This window comes from Chrysochloris asiatica, unplaced genomic scaffold, assembly GCF_000296735.1.
Source record: "Chrysochloris asiatica unplaced genomic scaffold, ChrAsi1.0 scaffold00373, whole genome shotgun sequence".
In the NCBI taxonomy this organism is placed as follows: Eukaryota; Metazoa; Chordata; class Mammalia; order Afrosoricida; family Chrysochloridae; genus Chrysochloris; species Chrysochloris asiatica.
Window position 1 is genome coordinate 1,287,628 of NW_006408891.1, and position 24,213 is coordinate 1,311,840.

The 24,213-nt window shown below is 39.4% G+C and overlaps 1 protein-coding gene across 1 annotated transcript in view; it reads left to right on the plus strand.

The window, feature by feature from the left end:
• Positions 1-13,193: 13,193 nt before the first annotated feature.
• The window catches only part of GUF1 (GUF1 GTPase homolog (S. cerevisiae)), a 28,342-nt gene continuing 17,322 nt past the window's right edge, over positions 13,194-24,213 (plus strand). Inside the window, exons 1-8 of the mRNA XM_006876281.1 lie at positions 13,194-13,334; positions 15,853-15,964; positions 16,069-16,217; positions 16,476-16,556; positions 20,127-20,204; positions 20,946-21,029; positions 22,719-22,783; positions 23,594-23,797. Coding sequence (XP_006876343.1) covers positions 13,194-13,334; positions 15,853-15,964; positions 16,069-16,217; positions 16,476-16,556; positions 20,127-20,204; positions 20,946-21,029; positions 22,719-22,783; positions 23,594-23,797 — 914 coding nt within the window. The remainder of the gene's footprint in view (positions 13,335-15,852; positions 15,965-16,068; positions 16,218-16,475; positions 16,557-20,126; positions 20,205-20,945; positions 21,030-22,718; positions 22,784-23,593; positions 23,798-24,213) is intronic.

Sequence of the window (24,213 nt, forward strand, 5' to 3'; positions counted from 1 at the left end):
CTGTTTAACATTTCATAACATGGATAAACCTGGAAGACATTATGCTGTGTGAAATCAGTCAGTCACAAAAGGACAAACATTGCAAAAACGCAAGAAAAGGTTTTAATGTTAAAGAAATCATCTTTGATGGTTAGAGGGACTGGACAGAGGGGAGAGTAACTCACTGGCTATTGTTGTTGTTAAGTGCTTTCGAGTAGGTTCCAACCCATAGCGACCCTGTACAGGGTTTCCGAGGCTGTAAGTCTTTATGGGAGCAGGAAGCCTCATCTTTCTCCCGTGGAACAGCTGGTAGTTTCGAACTGCTGGCCTTAAGGCTCGCAGCCCGATTCGTAACCACTATGCTAGTCCTGGTGTGGCGCTGTGGGTTAATGCACCAGACGTCAAAGCCATTTGAACTGCAAGGTCGGCGGTTCAAGCTCACCAGTCGCTCCTCGGAAACCCTGTATAGGGTCGCTATGGGTCGGATCCGACTCGACGGCACTTAACAACAACAACAACAATTGTTTGTACAAGGACTGTGTAACTCATTGGCTATAGGGTAGACAAATGTTAAATTTGGTAATGAGGAAGACAATATACACAAGGGAGGTTGGCAGAGAATGATGAAGACAGGTAAAGATACAGGGAGGAATGAAAGGATACGTTACGTTAAAAGAATAAATGTAAATACTGTTATATACACAACCCTGTAACAGTGTTCTGCAGGTAGGTACGTGGACAGATAGACAGACTGAACAGATATCGGAGTAAGAGTAGGATGATAACCACAAATACATAGAATTGAAAGAGGATGTTTGTACATGGCTATTTATTTACCTTCACTGAACACATCTATGATTGTGGTGAAGCACTGTTGTTGTTGTTAGGTGTAATCGAGTTGGTGCCGACTCATAGTGACCTTACGCACAGCAGATTGAAACAGTGCCTGTTCCTGAGCCAACCTCACAATTGTTGCCACGCTTGAGCCCCTTGATACTGCCACTTGGCAAATCCATCTCGTTGGGGGTCTTCCTCTTTTTCTCTGACCCTCCACCTTACCAAACATGATATCCTTCTCCAGTGACTGATCCCTCCTGACAATATGTCCAAAGTATGAGAGACGAAGTTTGGCCATCCTGGCCTCCAAGGAGCACTCTGGCTGCACTTCTTCCAACACAGATCTGTTGGTTCTATGGGCAGCCCATAGCACTTTCAATATTATCCTCCAACACCATAACTCAAAAGCATCAATTCTTCTACGGTCTTTCTTATTTACTGTCCAACTTTCACATGCATATGAGGTTATTGAAAATACCATGGTTTGGGTCAGGCGCATCTTAGTCCTCAAGCTGACATCTTTGCTTTTCAACACTTTAAAAAGGTCTCGTGCAGCAGATTTGCCTAATGCAATACATCGTTTGATTGCTTGACTGCTGCTTCCATGAGTGTTGAGAGTTGATCCAAGAAGAATGAAGTCCTTGACAACTTCAAGCTTATCTCCATTGATAAGAATGTAGTTTATTGGTCCAGTGGTGAGGATTTTTGTTTTCTTTACATTGAGATGCAATCCATACCAAAGGCTGTGCTCTCTGATCTTCAGTAAATGTTCTAAGTCCTCTTCACTTTTAGCAAGCAAGGTTGTATCATCTGTATATCACAGGTTATTAATAAGTCTTCCTCCAATCCTGATGCCACGTTTTTCTTCATATAACCCAGCTTCTCTTATTATTTGCTCAGCAAACAGATTGAATAAGTATGGAGAAAGAATACAACCTTATCATGCACCTTTCTTAATTTTAAACCATCCAGTGATGAAACATACAAGGGACAAAATTATGACAACTTCTTAGACAATGGACTGCTGGGCCTGGGGACTCAAGATCATCATCTCAGGGAATAACATGTTCAATTGGCATAACATAGTCCCCTAAGGCAATGTTCTATATCCTACTTTTGTGAGTAGTAGACTGAGATCTTTAAAGCTCTTGAGTAGCCATCTAAGGTTTCTTCATATAAGGAACAAAGAAGAATGATAAAAATGGAAAATGCTTGGAACAAATTAGTCCAATTGGCTAATGCACATGTGAACATCATTCTGCTCCATAATAAATATAAAACTGATGATCTGCTCTGTAAATCTTTACTCAATTATATTCACAGTAAAAAGTTCCAGAAAATGAAAAGTAGGAGTAGGGGCCAGGTTCTGGAAGAGCATGTTGGACCAGAAATACTACAATGTTAACTTTTTTAAAACAATCTGCCACATAGTAATTTATTCAGATTATTTGAATTTGTAATGTTCTCACTTGAATATAAATACTTTAAATATATTTTAATGTTATATTTTAAAATAAATATTTTAATTTAAGGCATTTTCACAAACTGTCATAAATTATAAGCCAACAAAAATATTGGGAAAACATTTAATGAGCTGGATTGGCACAATAGTCACAACAATAAACTCAAAGAGCGTGAAAATGTAACAGGACTAAGCTAGGTTTGCTCTGTTATACATAAATTGTCCATGAGTTGGCGCCAACTCCACATCAATGTACAACAGTGTGGGAATGAGTGTCTTCTTTAAAATTGTTGTTATCCCTTTTATTGTATTCAGGTGACCTTTCTTTTACTTTTTGCCTGAAGTGAGTAGGGAATTTATGATCTTTCATTTACTTCTTACTACTTCCTGAAGTAAGTGCGGATTTTATGATCTCTTTTACTGTCTGCTACTTCCAGAAGTGAGTAGGGACTGTAGGACCTTTCTTTTACTTTTTGCTACTTCCTGAAGGGAGTAAGAAGAATGCATGCTTTAGAAATGTGAATTAGCCAACTGGGTAAGCCCTAGCCAATGTGGTGAGACACAGCCTTGAACTTTGCATTAGGGATAAAACCCAAGTGGACTAAACTGTTCCTGTCAGGTATGCGCAGGCACCCTTCTGCAGAAGTAAATTTTGCCTTGCCGAGGTGTCTTTTTGCGCAACATCGGTGTACATTTCTAATAGCAGTACAATAATAACAATGCCGATTCCCAGCTGGTTTGCTTTTTGTTGCTCTTTTAGTTTGTTTTGTAGTTTCAAAAAGAGGAGCTCCTGCAGATTCATAATTACCATCAAGATTAAGAGAAAAGGCTATTGACCCTGATTTTTAGCTGGAGGCCAGCTCTTGGATGGTGGTGGTTAAATACCATGGAGTCGGTTCCGACTCATAGCGACCCTGTACAGGGTTTCTGAGGCTGTAAATCTTTACAGGACCAGAAAGCCTCATCTTTCTCCTGCGGAACAGCTGGTAGTTTCGAACTGCTGATCTTAAGGTTCACAGCCAGATTCGTAGCCACTACACTACCAGAGCTCCATAACTCTTGGATACTTAGGGACAACTTCTGAAAAAAAGGTATGCACACGCCCAACAAGCTATCCTTGTGACCTTGAGACTTAATTCTACCATTCACCCTAAGGAGTGCTGGGTTCTTTTCTCAACAATCCTATTCCCTACACTTTGACTTGGAAAACTTATCCAACACCACAGCTTTTCTTACTATCTTTTTATAGCTGACTTATAAACCTCTAGCTCTGAACTCTCCCCACCCTATGTTACATTTATAATTACCTGCTAGATGTTTTCTATTAAAGTGTCACATTCTAGTTAAGAACAATGTTATTTTACAGTGATGTCAGAGATGGAGGCTGAAATGAGACGTGGAGAGATGGAATGGCTGAGAACTCTAGACCCAGACAGGGAGAGGGGCCATGTGCTGACGACTAAGGGTCAGGCTTGTGGGATGTAGAATTTGGTTGGTTGATGAAGAGGGGATTGTAACCATGGCAATGTAACGACATATGATAGGATGCATGTAAAGCTAATGTTCTCCCATGTAAAGTATCACATAATTTACAACAAAACACTAAAAAAATAAAAAGAAGAACAATGTTATTCTACAATCTACCACAGTTTGAAAAAAATGCAAGGCTATCCTGAATTCCTCTCCTGTCTCCTGACATCAAATGAATCCTGTTAACTCTATTTTCAAAGTGTCTACCACTCACCTTTTCATTTCCATTTCCTACCAGTCCTCATCCAGGTCTTTACATTAGTTCATCTAGATTAGTAAATGAGAAGGCTCTTTACTTTTTCCTCTGTCACTTTCCTTTTTACATCCTATTTTAAACTTCTCAAAGGAAAAACCTTATGGGTTGTTTCCTTGCTTACAATGATTTTTTTCAGACAGGATAATGGTGAAATGCTAACTAGCAAGATCCAATATTAGCAACATCCAATTCTAGGCCTTTTGCAAACTGGTGAAATTATTCTTTCTGTAATTGTTGTTGTTGTTGTTATGTGTCGTGCAGTCGGTTCCGACTCATAGCGACCCTATATAGGGTTTCCGAGGCTGTAAATCTTTACAGGAGCAGAAAGCCTCATCTTTCTTCCACAGAACACCTGGTAGTTTCAAACTGCTGACCATGAGATTAGCAGCCTGATTCTTGTCATACTAAGCTACCAGATACCCTTTAACTCTTGTTAATTTGAAACCTTCATCTGACTTCATCTACACCATGATGGGCCTCTACCTAGGAATTCACTGTTGGGCACCCCTAAGTTGGCTGATCTTGTTTTTAAGTTACAGCTTCAGATGACTGTAAGGACAGAAGAACTACCTTATCTAGAACTAGTTTTAATCACGTCTCCACGTTAGCGCACACAGGACAACTTTGTCTCTTAGATGACTATAGAACAACCTCCCCCGCTGCCCTGCACAAACAGACACCTAGAACCATTTCAGAAATGGGTCTGTTCATCTGGGTGTCTGGCCCAGAATGACTCAAAAAGCAAATCCCCTTTGGGCAGGAGAGGGACATTCCCCCTAATGCCTGAGGAAAGTCCTCTTAAAAACATTCCTGTCCCTTTTGCCTGGAAGCAGGAAGTTTTCAGGTTATTAGATTCTGCTTGCTCCTTGTTTGTGCTGATAATAAAACCACTTTCTGTTTCATTAGAAAACTGTGTCTGCCTTGTTTCCACTGGTTGACGAGCTAGGACAAGGACCCAAATATGTTTAGTTACCAATTTTCTTCTGCTCTTCCCTAACACTTTCTAACTTGCAATAAAAAAAGATTTCTAAATCCCTATTTTATGTCCAAAATTTAAAATAATGTCATATTCTTTTTAAAAAGAATCACAGAAGAATTTCAAAACTGGCCTGCAAAACAGATTATAAACTGTATTTTACACTGTAGACACATGATGGCAGCATTTTAGCTGTTTAGTAGCAATATTGGGGAATCCTTTATCAATTATCTTTTCTTGATAATTGGGATGTTATTTTAAACATTTAAAAATAGTATTGCTAGTAATGTTCCATATATCAATATTGTGGATCAGCAATATCATCATTGTCAAGCACTCACAGAACTTCTACTAAGGTTTCTTTGTTTTGTTTTTTGAACCCATCATTCATAAAACAGAAAGTTGTTGTTGTTTTTGTTAGGTGCCATTGAGTTTGTTCCAACACATAGTGGCCCCATATAAAACAGAACTAAACACCACCACATCTTAATGCTTCTAAGGAGCATTCTGGTTGTACTTTTTCCAACACAGAATAGAAAGGATAGCCAAATTTCAGCTCTGGTAGCATAGTTGTTTTGAATCGGGCTGCTAATCTCATGGTTAGCACTTTGAAACTACCAGCTGCTCCACGGGAGAAAGATGAGGATTTCTGCTCCCATAAAGATTTGTAGCCTCGGAAAGCCTGTAAAGGGCCACTATGAGTCGGAACCAACTCCATAGCACATAACAACAACAACATGAGAAAAGCACATATATATTAAAAAGGAGACAAAATGAAACCAGAAACAATAAAGGATTTAGATGAAATGGAAATAATACAGAGAGAAGTAAGTTTTAAACAAACATTAAAATTATTATCTTGAGAGAGAAAGGAAAACATAATGAAACAAAAAATCAATAATAGCATGTTATGAAAATGAAATAACCATTATATATGAAACAGCTCTTTAAAAGAAAAGATGCTTTCACAATAGGATAAGAAAATAATATCCTAAAATAAAAACTTAAGAGGATAATTTTGCAAAAGATAGCATTATAACATTTTTAGAATTTGGTGATTGTTTTGGTGGCATTGGAATGATACCAAGGGTGTGGTGCCTTGAATTTCCTTGATATGGCTTTTCTATCTAAAGTCTTTTTAATTCCCACCAAGTGATTGCATTGTTGTTGTTGTTAAGTGCCTTGGAGTTGGTTCCAACTCATAGTGACCCTGTATAGGGTTTCTGACGAATGGCTAGTGAGCTTGAACCACTAACCTTGTGCTTCAAACCAATCTGAGACCATGCAAATAAGGTGTAAATGATTCTTACGGCTGGTGTAGTGCTGTGGGTTAATATATTGGACTGCAAAATGGGTTTGAACAGCAAGGTCACCAGTTCAAGCTCACCAGCCACTCCTTGCAAACCCTATACAGTGCCCCTATTGGTAGGAACTGACTGTACGACATTTAACAACAACAATAACAAGACTGGGATTGGTTAGTGTTGTCCTCCAGCTAGGATATAAAGGAGCCGTCTCAGAAGCAGAGACAGAAGATCCCAGGACCATCAAGAATGAAGAGCGCCAAATGGAGCATGAGACATCAAGAGTCAAGAGCAGACGCTGCGGAATGGAGAGACAGAGCAGCTTCTGGCTCTAGGCCTATGGACTGAGTAAAGATGAATGCCTACAGTAGGAGACTGACTTGCAGAATGCGCCCTTTGGGCATTCACAGACTGGCTAAACATTTTGTAACATGCGCTTGAACAGTGCAGAAGCCAAGGGACCACATGGCTGAGAGGCTGAAACAAGAGTGAGGCTGGCTTGCAGTGTGGCAGACAAGAGGAGTTCCTGACTGGAGAACTGCTGGGTCCTGAGTTAGTCTTGATCCTGAATTGTACCCTGTTCACTTCCTTAGTAAGATCCATAATCATGAATATTGTTATGGGTTCTGTGGGGTCATTGCAATAGATTATAGAACACAGATATGAAGCAGAAAGTGCTGTGGGAGGAATGGTTGGTGTCAGAATAGGGAAAAGAAGGTTAATCTCCACTGGCCTTGGGCTGATTTTGAGTTTCATTCTCTTTCCCCTTCTTTCCCCCTTACGAAGCCAGGAGAAGTCAGACATGGTCCCCACATGGTTTTTCCAGTGTGGTGCAGGGAATTAACATGATAAGTCTTCTTAATTCTCACCAAATGATTGGGTTGTTGTTGTTGTTTAGTGCCATCGAGTCAGTTCTGACCCATAGCGAACCTGTATAGGGTTTTCAAGGACCAGCTGGTAAGCTTGAAACACAGACCTTGCAGTTCAAACGGCTTTGCAGTCTGATGCATTAACCCACAGCCACACCAGGACTCCAAATGATTGGGTGAGACCATGCAAATAGAGTGTACAGGACTCTAACACCAGGATTGGTGAATTTTGCCATCTCGTTAGTTCCATGGGAGAAAGATGAGGCTTTCTGCTCCCGTAAAGATTTCCAGCCTCGGAAACCCTGTACAGGGTCGTTATGAGTTGGAACCAACTCCATGGCACAAAAGAACAACAACGAGGAGCTCTGGTAGCATAGTGGTTATGAATCGGGCCACTAATCTCACAGTCAGCAGTTCAAAACTACCAGCTGTTCCATGGGAGAAAGATGAGGCTTTCTGCTCCCGTAAAGATTTCCAGCCTCGGAAACCCTTGTACAGGGTCGCTATGAGTTGGAACTGACTCGACTACACTTAACAACAACAACATGAAGAAGAAGAGTCATGAGTAGAGTGGAGTATGAGTTCCCTGTCTGACAAAGCAGCAGCAGCAGAGGCCACAGCAAAGGTAACGGTGTGGAGAGATGGAGCAGCTGTGAGCTTTCTGGTCAATAATGTTGAATGCCTATGGACAGGAGACTGGCTTGCAGAATGTGCCCTTTGGGCATTTACAAAATGGCTAAATGGAGTCCTGGTGTGGCACAAGATGATAAACACTGGGCTTCTACCTGCAACGTTGACAGTTCAAAACCACCAACTGCTCCTTGGAAACTTAATAACATAACAAAGTGTCGGGGTTTTCCCTCGACATAGTTGTCACGAGTTTTTGGTTCACGAGGAGGGGAGATCCAGCGGCGATAGGGATAGCGAAAGAATACACAGACAAACAGAAGAAGGGAGACAATGAGGCACCCCAAAGCCAGGGTGGATACATCACTGGTGGGCAGGCTTGGGACTACAGGCATCATGGCCTCTGCAGGCAGCGACTCACTGCCCTGCAATCTTTAATGCATCCCTTCCAACCCGTAAGGCACGGCAATCTTTACTCCATGCCTTCCAACCAGTAATGCACTGCAATCTTTACTCCAAGTCTTTCAACCAGTAATACACACCTGGGGAGGCTCGGGCCTCTGCTTTATTTAGGGGAGGAGTTTCATACCAAGCTGGGAGGGACTAAAACAGGATACAGCTAACATCAGTAATTTTCCAGACATTCAGGTAACTTTACATTGTACTTCACTGGTTCTAATCCCAGGCCAGCAACTTGGATTCTCAGGCCCAATTAACATACCTATAGCCCCTGAGGTCAGTTGGGGGAAGGTGAGAGTTCTGCAGGAGACGCCCAGGTGAATGGGCTGCGCCTGGAAAAGGGATTAGGGAGGATGGGTTCTTTGTCTATAGAACAAAGAACCTAGAAGTAGCTAAGATATTTTTAGTTAATCCTTTGGAGAAAGGTTTAACCTTGCAACCTTTAGTCTCAGCTTTAGGAAAATATCACATTTATCTGTGGATTTTCAAAGGCTCCAGTGTATTAATTTAATATATATACCTGAATATTAAGATGAAAGCAATTTTCCATTAACTGCCAGTGGCCTCATTTGTTACACTCAGCCCTAGAGGGCCTCGAACCTCTGACTAGTCTTACACGGTCTGCAACAACAAAGGAGCTTTATAATACTTGCCTGAGCAGGATATAGGCTGTTAGGCCACTTGACTGAGAAGCAGAAGACAAGAGTCGGAGCCAATTCGACAGCACTTAACAACAATAACAACAGCAACAATATTGATTGGGAAAAAATAAGAAATATAAACCTTCTGTATAGTATTTTTCAGAGACTGTAAAGAGACCTAAATATAGTGCTGAAACTCCAGATAAGGTTCCAGGAATACTACATTCTTTGTGCTTTCCTTTTTAAATAATTCTAATGGATTTACTGAAAGTTGAAATTCATATTACGTTTTTGTTTTATACTGAGTCCTCAAAGGAACTCAGTAGAAGAAATTTCTGAAAAACAAAATCAGTGATTAAGCACAACTCACAAACAAATCTCAAATCGAATCTTTAAAGGTATTAAAGAAAGGGCTTGAATATGATATCCATGTGCCATATGTCCCTTCACCTTATCACTTACCTTTCTTAACTATAGCTCTGTGTGCTGCAGAGTAAACATTTGATGAAGTGGTAACTTTTAAATGATGGAGACAGGATTCTTGTAAACTTTTTTACCTTCACTTTCCTTGAAGACATTATTACAATCATTTTATGACCATTTCTTTCAGATGCATTTTGATATTACCAACATCACTGATATATTTCAACTTCCAGATTTTAAAAGTGACTATTATTTTGCCTTAGTAGGATACTTAGTCCCAACATTGTGCTAATAACAGTATTTATACATGTTGTTGTTGTTGTTATGTGCCGTGGAGTCAGTTCTGACTCACAGCGACCCTACACAGGGTTTCCGAGGCTGTAATCTTTACAGGAGCAGACTGCCTCATCCTTCTCCCTCAGAACCACTGGTAGTTTCGAACTGCTGACCTTGAGGCTCGCAGCCCGATTTGTAACCACTACGCTACCAGAGCTCATACATGATTTAAAATTTTATCCTCATTCAGTACTTTTCCAAGAGTATAATTAGAAGTGATGAGTGCAGGAGGATCAGGAATAAGTCTTCCAAGGTCCTACCACTCTTATGACAGAAATTATAGAACAATATCATTGATATACATGCAAATAATATTTTGCTTTCTTCCTGTATGATGAGCTGCATGTCATCCCACAACTCTTCTATTCTTTGATCTTTCTTCGTACAGGAAGAAAGCAAAAGGTCATTAAGAAGAAAAGAAAGAAGGAAAAGAACAAAATGGACGTCAGAAGAGACTATGAAACTTCCTCTCCAGCGTAGAGATGCTAAAGCAAATGGAAAAAATGGGGAAATAGAAGAACTGAATAGATTATTTCAAAAGGCAGCCCAAGAACACAAAGTCAAATATTGTAATGAAATGGGCAAAGACCTGGAGTTAGAAAATCAACAGGGAAGAACACACGCAGCATTTCTCCAGCTGAGGGAACTGAAAATAAATAAATAAATAAAAATCAACCCTCTACTTGAAATACTGAAGGAGTTTCTGGGCAAAATATTGAATGATGCAGAAAGCATCAATAGAAGATTGAAAGAATGCACACAGTACCAAAAACAAATGGTCACTGTACAACCATTATAAGGGGCAGCATGTAATTTAGGGAGTCCTGCTGTGATGCTGTGGGTTAATGCGCCAGACTGCAAAGCCATTTGAACTGCAAGGCTGGTGATAGTTCAAGCTCACCAGCAGCTCCTTGGAAACCCTATACAGGGTCGCTATGGGTCGGAATCTACTCAACAGCACTTCACAACAACAACATATAATCAAGAGCCAATGATATTGAAGGAAGAAGTCCAAGATGCATGGAAGGCATAGCAAAGAACAAGGCACTGGGAACTGATGGAATATAAATGGAAATATTTCAACTAACTAATGCAGACCTAGAGGCACTCACTTTTCTATGCCAAGAAATATGGAAGACAGTGACCTGGCCAACTGACTGGAAGAGACCCATATATGTGCCCATTCCAAAGAGACGTGACCCAATGGAATACAGAAATCATCGGACAATATCACTGACATCCCATGCGAGTAAAGTTTTCTTAAAGATAATCCAAAAACAGCTGCAACAGTACATTGACAGAGAACTGCTGGATACAAAAGACAATGCGAAACGAGGGGTATCATTGTTGACATCAGATAGATCTTGGCTGAAATCAGAGAATACCAGAAAGATGTTTACCTGCGATTTATTGAGTATGCAAAGGCTTTCAATTATGTGGATTAGGACACGCTTTGGACAACATTGTGGTGAATGAGTATTCTGCAGCACCTAATTGTGCTCATGAGGAACCTGTGCATTGATTAACAGGCAATTGTTCAAACAGAACAAGATGATACTGCAAAGTACAACAAGGGCATATCAAATGGTTTAAAATTTGGAAAGGTGTGTACCAGGGTTGTGTTCTTTTGCCATATATATTCAATCTGTATGCTGAGCACATAAACTGAGAAGGTGGATTTAATGAAGAAGAATGTGGCATCAGAATTTGAGGAAGACTCATTAACAACGTGCCATATGCAGATAATACAGCCTTGTTTGCTGAAAGCAAGGAGGACTTAAAATACTTACTGGAGAAGATCAAAGGCCACAGCTTTCAGTATGGGCTGCACCTCAGTGTAAAGAAAACAAAATCCTCACTACTGGCCCACCAAATAACTTCCATGTAATAGAGAAAAGATTGAAGTTGTCACAGACTTCATTTTACTCAGATCTTCCATCAACACTCATGGAAGCAGCAGTCAAGAAATCAGAGGATGCATTAAGCAAATCTGCTACGCAAGAGCTCTTTAGTGTTGAAAAGCAAAGACATCAGTTTGAGGACTAAGGTGCCCTTGACCCAAGCCATGGTATTTTCAATAGCCTCACAGACATGTGAAAGTTGGAGAGTGAATAAGGAAGACCTTAGAAGAGTTGATGCATTTGCTTTATTGTATTGGTGACGAATAATGCTAAAAGTACCATGGACTGCCAGAAAAACAAACAAATCAACATTGGAAGAAGCATAGTCAGAATGCTCCTTAGAAGCTAGGATGGCAAGACTTGTCTCTCATTATCAGAAGGGACTAGTCCCTGGAGAAGGACATCATGCTTGTTAATATGGAGGGTCAGAGAAAAACAGGTAGACTCCCAATGAGAAGGACTGACACAGTGGCAGACACAATGGGCTCTAACAACAATTTTGAGGATGGTGTAGTACCTGACAGCGTTTTCTTTTGTTGTGCACAGAGTCACTAAGAATCAGAGCATACTGGAAGGCACCTGAAACCGCCACTATTATAACCACCAGTATGATCTTGTCATTCTGTCTCCATTTCAGGAAGTAGTTTGGGAGAAGTGAACAGAATATGCACCACAATTCAGTAGTTAAAAAGAAGCAACTAAGGAAAATGAAAGCACACAAAGCTGGTTGGTGGTTATGAGCCGTGGAGTCGGTTCCGACCCTGGTGTTTGTTGTTGTTAAGTACCGTGGAATAGGTTCCGACTCATAGTGACCCTGCAGAGGGTTTCCGAGGCTGTAAATCTTTACGGGAGCAGAACGCCTCATCTTTCTCCCGCAGAACCGCTGGTAGTTTCCAACTGCTGACCTTGCGGTTCGCAGCCCGATTCGTAACCACTACGCTACCAGAGCCAAGGCTATAAATTTTCATGGGAATAGAAAGCCTCATCTTTCCCCCGAACTCTGACAAGTTTTGAACTGCTGACCTTGAGGTTAACAGCCCTACTGTAACTACTACACTATCACAGCTCCTTACACAGAGCTAAAGTTTGCTATTACTATTCCCCTTGGAGGAGCTCTGGTAGCATAGTGGTTACGAATCGGGCTGCGAGCCTTAAGGTCAGTGGTTCGAAACTACCAGCCCTCCGCGGGAGAAAGATGAGGCTTTCTACTCCCGTAAGGTTTACACCCTCGGAAACCCTGTACAGGGTCGCTATGGGTCGGCTCGAAGGCACTTAACAACAACAACAACAACAACATTCCCCTTGGAGAAGCAGTAGGTGAACCTCCTCACGTGACTTTCCTACACTGTCGCGAGAAAACGCGTTGACGTTTGTGCGGGTGCGTAATTGCAACGCTGTGTGCCCTACGTTCCTCGGAGCCGCTGAGTTGAGTGTTGCTGTTTAGCGTCCTTTGCATACTTGTTGCGAATCGGAGTCCTATTTGGATCTTGGCCGCCGGTCTTTTTCGGGGGACGGTGTCAAAAAAGACAAGCGGCGGATGATGGCTCTGCCGCTCTTTGGTACCTCTTCCTGACTTCCCCACCGCCCCTGGCCATGTGGGTCCTTGCGTGCTGGGGCTGGCGGCGCCGACACGCGCTGGTGCAGTGGCTACCTCTACCCTGCCGCGGTCGGACCCGCGGGGCTCCTTTGGAGCCCTGGGCTCTGGCCAGGCTCTACAGCAATGCAGACCGCAAGGTGAGTGTCCATAGTCTCTTAGCCACATATGAACTCTTTAGAGGGTGCTCCTTGTGAACCTTGGACATGTAAAGGGCTTCCTGGCACTCGTGAATGCAGCTTGCAATTCTGTAAAGGGAGGCTGTGAAGAAAGTGTGGACCTGCCTCTTTAGTGTGACCTTGGGCAAGTCACTTCTTTTAATTTGTAATGGCAATGCATTGATTGCTTTTGTGAGGCTCTGATCAAAGTCTATATATGAGTTTAACTTGAAAAACCTTCTGAGGAAGTGGCTAGTATAATCTCCATTTAGCATTGTATTTACCATATGACCTGGACATGAGTTTGTCTGTGACTCTTTCATCATCTGTTAAGTGGGATTGGAATGAATGGTGTGATGGTTATTTGTGGGAATTACATGATGTAAGGCATAAGAAGTACTGGATTGTGTGTTAGCTTCTGTGTTCTATTATATCACTGCAACCCAACCTAAGCAAAACAGGATCATTTTGACTCTTTGTTCTTTTGGACAAAACTGGCGTTTGGTGTCTCAAAAACTAATAATTCAAGAGATAGTTTGGGGAGGGGAGTGATGTAATTGAATACAAATGATGAGAAACTGGGGGATAAGTAAGACCTTCTGTATAATTATCCTTTACCTTTTCAAAAATGCCTGCAGAATTTTAAATAAATTTGTATTTGCAGTTCAAATTTCCCCTTAAAAATGGTGCTGGTGCCGGCCTGTTGTTTCTTTTTGTTGCTATTATTACACCTTTTGAATTGAATGGAGTTGGGAAGGTGTTATCCACAAGGTAAACAAATCAGCAGCCCTTTTTTTTTTTTGAGGGGTGGCAAGGGGTTGCAGAACTTAATTCTGCTAAGGGGAAGTATTGTGGAGTTGGGTCTGTCTCATAGTGATCCTGTATAGAGTTTTATGAAGAGCGACTAGTGAGCTTGAACTGCCGACCTTGTGAATCAATCTGATTTTGCAGTCCAGCACATTAACCCACAGCGCCATACCAGAAATTCTGATACAGTGACACCTTTTATTGTCTGCCCTGTATTAGAGCACCTATAAAACGGACACTTAAAGCACCTATGAATTTTCTGTAAATAAAATCATATTTTTTGCAAATTAAAATGAGAGAAATAGGGTGTTTAGATCACCCAAACTAGCATATTTTACTTGATTCACGTCAAACTGCTAACTTCAAGGTCAGCAGTTCGAAACTACCAGCTGTTCCGGGGGAGAAAGATGAGGCTTTCTGCTCCTGTCAAGATTTACAGCCCTGGAAACCCTATGCTGTGTCATTATGAGTTGGAACTGATTCCACTTTGCACATCATCATCATCACCACCACCACCAATTTTCAAGCTGGTGATGAATCAAGGTGAAAACACTAAAAAGTTGAGTGATTAAAATCCAGGAACTTTCATTCATTTTAAAATAAGTTTTAAGTAGTAAGAGAAGAAACTTTATTTTTCTGATGTGATCTTTTTTTCACTCTCCAAAGAAGTTGGAGAGTAACAAAAGTATATCTAAATTAAAAAAAATTGAAGCTCCATTAGGAGCACAGATTTTTAAATAGATCAGATTCTGGTAGAGAATTGAAATAGATCGGATTCTGGTGGAGAATTTCCTTTCATTCTTTCAGCTTTTATGTAGCTCCTTTGACCCAGGAGGTTTTGCTGCTGATATCAAGACTATTCAGTAGTTCTAGGTATCTTATGTTTCTTATTCGTGAAAATCTATTCTATTCCACATTGGCCCTATTGCTGTGCACTAGCAACTGCATTCTGAATCATACCAAAAACCAAACCCACTGCCCTCCAGTTGATTTTAACTTATAGTAACTGGGAGCTCTGGTAGCGTAGTGGTTACGAATCGGGCTGCGAACCTAAAGGTCAGCGGTTCGAAACTACCAGCCGCTCCGCGGGAGAAAGATGAGGCTTTCTACTCCCGTAAAGATTTACGCCCTCGGAAACCCTGTACAGGGTCGCTATGGGTCGTACCCGACTCGATGGCACTTAACAACAACAACAACTGTGAAACTGAAGAGATTTGTCCCACAGAGTTTCCAAGACTGTGGGTTAATGCACTGAACTATAAAGGCCTTTTGAACCGCAAGGTCGGCTGTTCAAGCCCACTAGCTGCTCCTTGGAAGCCCTATACAGGGTTGCTATGGGTCAGAACTGACTCGATGGCACTTAACAACAACAATCTTTACAGAAACAGATGTCACATCTGTTAGAACACCGATCTACAGCTGAACACAAGCACCACACCACCCCTGCTCCGTTTCTGACTCATAACCACCTAATACTACAGAGTAGCACTGCCCCATAGGGTTTCCTAGGTTGCTCCACTGGTAAGCTAAGGACTTTTATTTTAACTGTATGGTCACAATTAACTGAAATTATCTACCAGCCTCTCCATGGGTGAAAAATTTCTACTTCTATAAAGATTTATGTTGTGTTAGTATACCTGTTTCATACTGTGTAAAATTCATACTCATAAATAATAATATCTCCCCTCTCTAGGAAAAGTTTGACATGTCTAGATTTCCTGTTGAAAATATTAGAAATTTCAGTATAATTGCACATGTGGATCATGGAAAAAGCACTTTAGCTGACAGGCTCTTGGAACTAACAGGTATTTTCATTTTGTATTACATCCAGGACGGCAATGAATAATCTGTAGTTACTTTTACCATGCTTAAGACCCAGAGAAATACCAATAAATGTTTCTGTTTTTAGGGACAATTGATAAAACAAAGAATAATAAGCAAGTTCTTGATAAATTGCAAGTGGAACGAGAAAGAGGAATCACTGTTAAAGCACAGACAGCATCTCTCTTTTATAATTGTGCAGGAAAGCAATACCTTTTAAATCTCATTGATACACCTGTAAGTTTAGTGCTTACTTTGCAGGTATACATAAAGCCAGCCTTGTACTTGATGTTTTGTACTTGTTTAATTTTTTATTTAGTATTTGTATACTTACCTTTGCTTTTATTTTGCTGTACTTAAATTAATATAAATTGTCTCACAAGCGTAGGTTAAAATTTGTTGGTCTAGTGAAGTCAATACTTTGCCATAGTACCCCTCTCTAAAAATATTACATTTAGAGGTATCAGTATTTTTGTTTTATTTTTATCCTTTCAGGGCCATGTGGATTTTAGTTATGAAGTATCCAGGTCACTGTCTGCTTGTCAGGGTGTTTTACTTGTGGTTGATGCAAATGAGGTAGGTAGTCTTCATTTTATATGTTAACATGCTATTTTGTTATTTCAATATGTTGTCCTTAAGCTGTTTTATAAATGTAATTTTTGTGTTTGAAAAAGATTGACTTATTGCATTACTTAGTCAAAATCATATGCTTTGGTCCTGCTAATTTGAATTTGTATTATATGCAAAGGCTTTTGATTGTGTGGATCATAAATGCATCTTACCAAAACAACAATTTTACCAGCTTTTAATCTTTGGTTTTAGCAGAACTTGAAAATGATCTTTAGTTTTTAGATCATTTGAGGAATTGTTAGAATTAAAGAAACATGCCATTAGCATTACTAAGTTTTGTTGGGAGGATGTTAAACATCAACACGAAAAATATATTCAAAAGATCACCCTATAATTTAAGAGCTATCATAAACTATTTAAAGTTAAGTTTTTGACATGTCTCAATTTCTTCTAAACTCTATCTGAACCCAAAGACTGCTTCTTCCACCCCATGTTAAGCTGCCTTTGATCCTGCCAGGAAGTGCCTTTTGCTACCTTCTGTGTGGTGCTATTTTTATTCCATCAATTCCTGGTGCCTTGTTCTTTGCCAATTCTTTTAATGCACTTTGGACTTCCTCCTTCAGTGTCATTGGCTCTTGATCATATGCTGCCTCTTGAAATGGTTGAACATGAACCATTTCCTTTTGGTACAGTGACTCTGTGTATTGCTTCCATTTTTTCTTGATGCATTCTGCATCATTCAGTAATTTTCCCAGAGAATCTTTCAGTAATGAAAGTCAAGCCTTGAATTTTTTTCTTCCTTTCCCCCAGCTTGAGAATTACTGAGCGTGTTCTTCCTTTATGATTTTCTGATTCCAGATCCTTGCACATTTTGTTTTAATATTTGGCTTTATCTTCTCGAGCTGATCTTTGAAATTTTCTGTTCAGCTCTTGGACCTCCTCATTTCACGAAAGTGAGGCGGAACAGGAGGCATCCACTCATCTCTGCTAAGAAATTTGGAAGACAACTATCTAGCAAATTGATTGGAAGAGATCCATATTTGTGCCCATTCCAAAGAGAGGTAACCCAACAGAATGCGGCAATCATCGGACAATCTCTTTGATATCCATGCTAGTAAAGTTTTACTAAAGGTAATACAGAAACAGCTGCAAGCATACATTGACAGAATTTCCAGAGTTTCAAGCCGGATCCAGAAGAGGCCGTGGAATGAGGGATATCATTGCTTATGTCTGATGGATCTTGGCTGAAAGCAGATAATATCAGAAAGATGTTTACCTGTGTTTTATTGACTATGCAAAGGCTTTCGATTGTGTGGATCTTGACAAGCTATGGACAACATTGCGAAGTATGAGCATTCCGGAACGCTTAATTGTGCTCATGAGGAATCTGTACCTGGACCAAGAGGCAGTTGAGCAAACAGAACATGGGAACACTGAATGGTTTAAAATTAAGAAAGATGTGTGACAAGGCTGTATTCTTTCATCATACTTATTCATCCAGTATGCTGAGCAAAAAATCCAAGAAGCTGGGTTCTGTGATGAAAAACGTGGCATCAGGATTGTAGGAAGACTCATTAACAACCTGAGATATGCAGATGATACAACCTTGCTCGCTGAAAGTGAAGAGAACTTAAAATATTTACTGATGAAGATCAAAGAGAACAGCCTTCGTTATGGATTGCTTCTCAATATAAAGAAAACAAAAAGCCTTACCACTGGATCAATAAACAACATTCTTATTAATGGAGAACAGATTGAAGTTTTCAAGGACTTCATTCTTCTTAGATCAACTCTCAACACTCATGGAAGCAGCAGTCAAGAAATCAAACAATGTATTGCATTAGGCAAATCTGCTGCACAAGACCTTTTTATAGTTTTGAAGAGCAAAGTTTTCAGCTTGAGGACTAAGGTGCGCCTGATCTAAGCCATGGTATTTTCAATAATCTCATAGGCATGCGACAGCTGGTCAGTGAATAAGGAAGACCATAGAAGAATTGATGCTTTTGAGTTATGGTGTTGGAGGAGAATATTGAAAATGCTGTAGGCTACCCATAGTACCAGTAGATCTGTTTTGGAAGAAGTGCAGCCAGAGTGCTTCTTAGAGGCCAAGATGGCCAAACTTCACCTCTCATACTTCAGACATATTGTCAGGAGAGACCAGTCGCTGGAGAAGGATATAACGTTTGGTAAGGTGGAGGGTTAGAGAAAAAGAGGAAGACCCCCAACAAGATGGATTGGCTAAGTGGCAGCATTGATGGACAATAGTGGCAACAATAGTTAGGTTGGCCCAGGATCAGGCAGTGTTTTGTTCTACTGTGTGTACGGTCGCTATGGGTCGGTACCGACTCGATGGCACCTAACAACAACAATGTGGTTCTATAGGATAAGCACTTGAGTGCATTGCCATTTTGAACTGCAAGGTCAGTGGTTCAAATCCATTAGCCGCTCCTTGGAAACCTTATACATGGTCGCTATGAGTTGAAACTGGCTCTACAACACTTAACAATAACAACACCATACATAATACTGTACTTTATATATGGCACTTGTTGGTACAAATAGTTTGCTTTTGACTACTGATTGCCACCGTTAACAGGTCTAATGATGTGCTTTCTTCAAGACTGCAGTCAAGAAAACCCTATGAAAAAGTTTTAGTCTGACGCAAGTGTTGCCATGCACTGAAATTGACCAGATAGTAGCAGGACTGGCTTCTTTGGGGACCATATCTGTATCATACCACAGCATCTTCCAGTAGGCTTTAAATTCCTGGAGGGGCTATTTCCAGAGCTCTGGTAGCGTAGTGGTTACGAATCGGGCTGCAAACTTCAAAGACGGCAGTTCGAAACTACTAGCCATTCCGCGGGAGAAAGATGAGGCTTTCTGCTCCCGTAAAGATTTACAGCTTTGGAAACCTTATACTGGGTCGCTATGAGTCAGAACAGACCCACGGCACATAACAACAACAGTATAGTACCTACTACAGAGAAAGACCTCTAGTAAATGCTTCCTGAACTGAAAGATTTACCATAAAATAATCCAGATACACGGATACATGAGTACTCTAGTTTGCCTTGTTACCTCTGATTAAAGTTGCTTTATTAAGCTTATTGTGCATCTGTCTTTGGTGACTCTCAATGAAGAGGTTGTTACACACGTACTTTAGATTTGCTCTTTGGGCTCTGTGTTACTAATGGCTCATGGCACCTCTGCTTGCATCCTGGTGTAGTACTATAGGGTAAGCACTGGGCTGCTTACCTTAAAATTGGTGATTCAGACCCACCAGATGCTTCTCAGAAACACTTTCCAGGTTGGTTATGAGTCAAACGAACTTGATGGGACTTAATAACAACACATCTCTGCTTACTCTGCTCGTTGGTACTGCTTTACCATCAGTAAACTTCATTTTGGCCCCCAGTGGTAAATTTGAGGGAAATGTAAGAAGGGCGGGTATATGGCATTTTGTTATTAAAATGACACAGAACTTGTTTTGATGAAGATGTATGGAATGGCTTTGAATGGTTTTGTGGCAAATGGTTGGAATGGTCATCTAGATACCTTGTGTTTTGATATTTTTAGGGTATTCAAGCACAAACTGTAGCAAACTTCTTTCTTGCCTTCGAAGCCCAGCTGTCAGTAATTCCAGTTATAAACAAGGTAATTATGAGACAACAAATGCTACATATTGTTTCACTTGCTAAAAATATATTGAATGTTTAATGTCATGTGTACAATTTTTTTAGTATGTGGAATCGCCAGCTATTTATTTATTTGACTTACATATGATAGAATGTGCAATTCAAACTCCTATACCTTTGCGTGTAATGTCCCAGAGCAGTAGAAGGCCGTTTTCATAATACAGGGATTCTGGGCAGACAGAATATGTCAGTTTCATTAAAGTATACATTGGAGGAATAAAAACGGAGCTTATGATCTAGGAAGAAACAATAGGTATGTGACAAGTAAATGTTACACTGGGCAGCTGATAAACCTCTATTTTTATATTTTCAAATTAATTAAGAATCTTATTTTTTAAATCATTAATACTTTTGATTTTAGAGTCAAGTTTTAAAGAAGCAAGGGTGCCCATAGGTAAGGCAAGGTGTTGTCACTGATAATATTCTAATAGTGATAGGTGCCCAACTTATAAAATTAGTGCATATGGTGTGAAGTTATCATTGAATTATTTTTCTACCTTGAGTAACCAGATATGTTCTGCTGTCTGACTTATTTTTTAGACATTCTATTTGTTAAAATTCTATTATCTATATATTGACTATTTTAATAATTTTGAAAGAAGTCATAGGTTACAGGTTAAAGTAGTTTTACATACTGTTAGTACATAGTACATTTTGTTTTTATCATATTAAGATATAATGAATTTTTTTTTTTTTTAAGATAGATTTGAAGAATGCAGATCCTGCAAAGGTTGAAAAACAAATTGAAAAGGTGTTTGACATCCCAAGTGATAAATGTATTAAGGTAAGATACCTTTTTCTGAAGTTTATTATTTATATGTTAACAAGGTCATTGGTCTAAGTGAAATTTCAAATATTTGAGAACCCAGATTTTGTGTAGTATTTTTATAGTTTGATAAAGTTAACTTCACTACTGTTTCATTTGATTCTTAACCAGAAACCTTTACTATGTTACTATGACAGGTAAAATTTACATAGTACCAATCTTAGGAAACAGTTATTGTTGTTAAGTACCTTGGAGTCGGTTCTGACTCATAGTGACCCTGCAAAGGCTTTCCGAGACTGTAAATCTTTATGGGAGCAGAAAGCTTCATCTTTCTCTCGTGGGACGGCTGGTAGTTTCGAACTGCCGACCTTGAGGTTAGCAGCCTGATTCATAACCACCACTTGGAAACAATAAATCTTACTTATTTATATGTTGATGAAGATCAGATACATGTTAATGTCATTTTAAATTTTAATTTATTCTTAACCTTTTAAATGATAGCTTGGGTATGAGTAATGTTTAGCTTCCACTCCATCTCATTTGGTTTTGAAAACACAAGTTTAGGGTAGTGAAGTACATTTGTTTAGCTTTAACACGATCAATTATATGCAGCTCTAATAACTGGAGTAAGCTGTACATAAGAGAAGGCAGCGCTCAACTAGAAGAAGAAAGAAGAAAAAAAAATTACTAATCTGAATCAATTTGATGAACTTGACCTACACACACTTGCACAGAGTGTGTGTGTGTATGTATATGTATGTATATATATATATATATATATATATACATACACATATTTATGTGTTAAACAAGTGTTTATATGTTAATTATATATTACATGGAGTCCTGGTGTGGCACTGTAGGTTAATGTGCTAGACTGTAAGGTCGGTTTGAATTTCAAGGTCAGTTATTCAAGCTCACCAGCCACTCCTCAGAAACCCTATACAGAGTCGCTGTGAGTTGGAACTGACTCAACAGCACTTAATAACAACAGTATATTAAATACATATTTATAGATTGTTGTTGTTAAGGGCTGTCAAGTCAAGTTTTGATTCATAACAACTCTATATAGGGTTTCCAAGAGGTGGCTGCTAGGTTTGATCCACCAACTTTGTAGTTAGCAGTCTAGTGCTTACCCTACAATACCACACTGTTGTTGTGAAGTTCCATCAAGTCGATTATGACACAAAGTGACCCTGTAGGGTTTCTAAGGAATGGCTGGTGAGTTTAAACTGCCAACCCTGTGGTCCTGCGGATTATCCTACAGCACCACACTAGGACTCGTATTTATAAATACCTACATATGAACCTCATGTGTGTTCATGTGTTGAGATTTAGATAAAGTACGACTATTTCATTTTTCAGGTGAAGAAGGTAATAAATGTATTGGTCAAAGTGATACCATCCATAGAGTTAGCATTACTACCCAGATTTTCTAAAAGTCGTAGTCCATAGCTCTTTTAATACCATAATATGTAATACAAGAATGTTCGTGTAAATTAATCCTAGAACCAAGAGTTGCCTAACTATAATGGAAAGTTATTTATCAATACACTTTTACACTTTGCTTTTTTCTTTTTACTGTGTTCTTCAAACACATTGAAAAGTCTTAAGGTATTCTTTTTTTTTCATCTGATAATAAATCATTCATCAGAATAAAAAAGTAAAGACTTTAAATGCTTACTTTTTTCACATGTATATTTTTAGATTTCTGCTAAACTTGGAACAAATGTTGAAAGTGTTCTCCAGGCAGTCATTGAAAGAATACCTCCGTAAGTATTTTGCTATTTTTATACTATTCATTTATATTTAATAGTCCAAAGACCATCAATTTGATCTAGTATTTTAGTGGATATAATGATATACTTTAAAATCCATGACAATAGACTTTGGACTTATATTTAGTAATTTGCAGATGGCAAATATAGTATAGTGCAGTAAAGTAAAAGAAAAGGCAGTATAATAAAGATCCTTTAGTATATTGGCAATTAGTATTCTTTGATTTGTTGTTGATCAGTGCTGCCCAGTCAGTTCCAACTCATAGCGACTCTGTTTAGGGCTTCTGAATTGTGGCTGGTGAGTTTGATTGCCGACCTTGCAGTTCAAACTGACCTTGAAATCCAGTGCATTATCCTGCAGCACCATACCAGAACTCCATTCTTTGCTTTAATACTGAATAAATAGATTTCATCAGTTTTATTGGAGTCCTGGTGTGGCGCTGTAGGATAAACACTCGACCACAGTGTCAGTATGAACTGCAAGGTTGGCAATTCAAACCCACCAGTCACTCCTTGGAAACCCTAGACAGGGTCTCCATGAGTCAGAACCAAGTCAACAGCACGTAACAACAACAACTTAAATAATTTAAAATGATCATTTATTTTAAACTTAATATTGTAAGCACAGGTGTTAATGCCTTATTTTATAGAAAGATCCTTTTATTTTCGCTTTTACATATCAATTTTTGTTATGGTTGGAAATACTAGTATGAGAATAAATTAGGTATATTTGACTTAAAAATAGGCATTTCTTTAACATTTTATTAATTTAATGTGAATTTATTTTTTACTTACTCTTTTTAGTCCTAAAGTGCATTGCAAAAACCCCCTGAGAGCTTTGGTATTTGACTCCACATTTGATCAATATAGGGGTGTGATAGCTAATGTAGCATTATTCGATGGAGTGGTTTCTAAAGGAGATAAAATTGTATCTGCACATACTCAAAAGACCTACGATGTTAACGAAGTAGGAGTTCTGAATCCTAATGAACAGCCAACTCATAAATTGTAAGTAATCTCTGTTAGTTACAATTAGTATAAATTTATATGTTTCTTTCTCTGCCTCTTTTTCAACTTGGTATTTGAGGTGGCTTCCAAAAATTCATAGAAAGATGGAATGAAAAAATGATGGAATTTTTCCAAAAACTTTTGGAAGCCCCCTTATGGATAGAAGGATCTAAATTTGGTAACTTAAAAGGAAACAAAATGATTTTTTAATGCGACTGTACAGTGGAGTCTTGGTGTGGCACTGTGGGTTAATGAGCTAGACTGCAAAGTCAGTTTGAAACTAAAGGTCGGTGGTTTAAGGTCACCAGCTGCTCCTTGGAAACCATATAGAGGGTTGCTGTGAGTCAGAACCAATTCAGTGGCACTTAACAACAACAACATACAGTGAATGCTCTGCCCAAAAGAATCTCCTATAT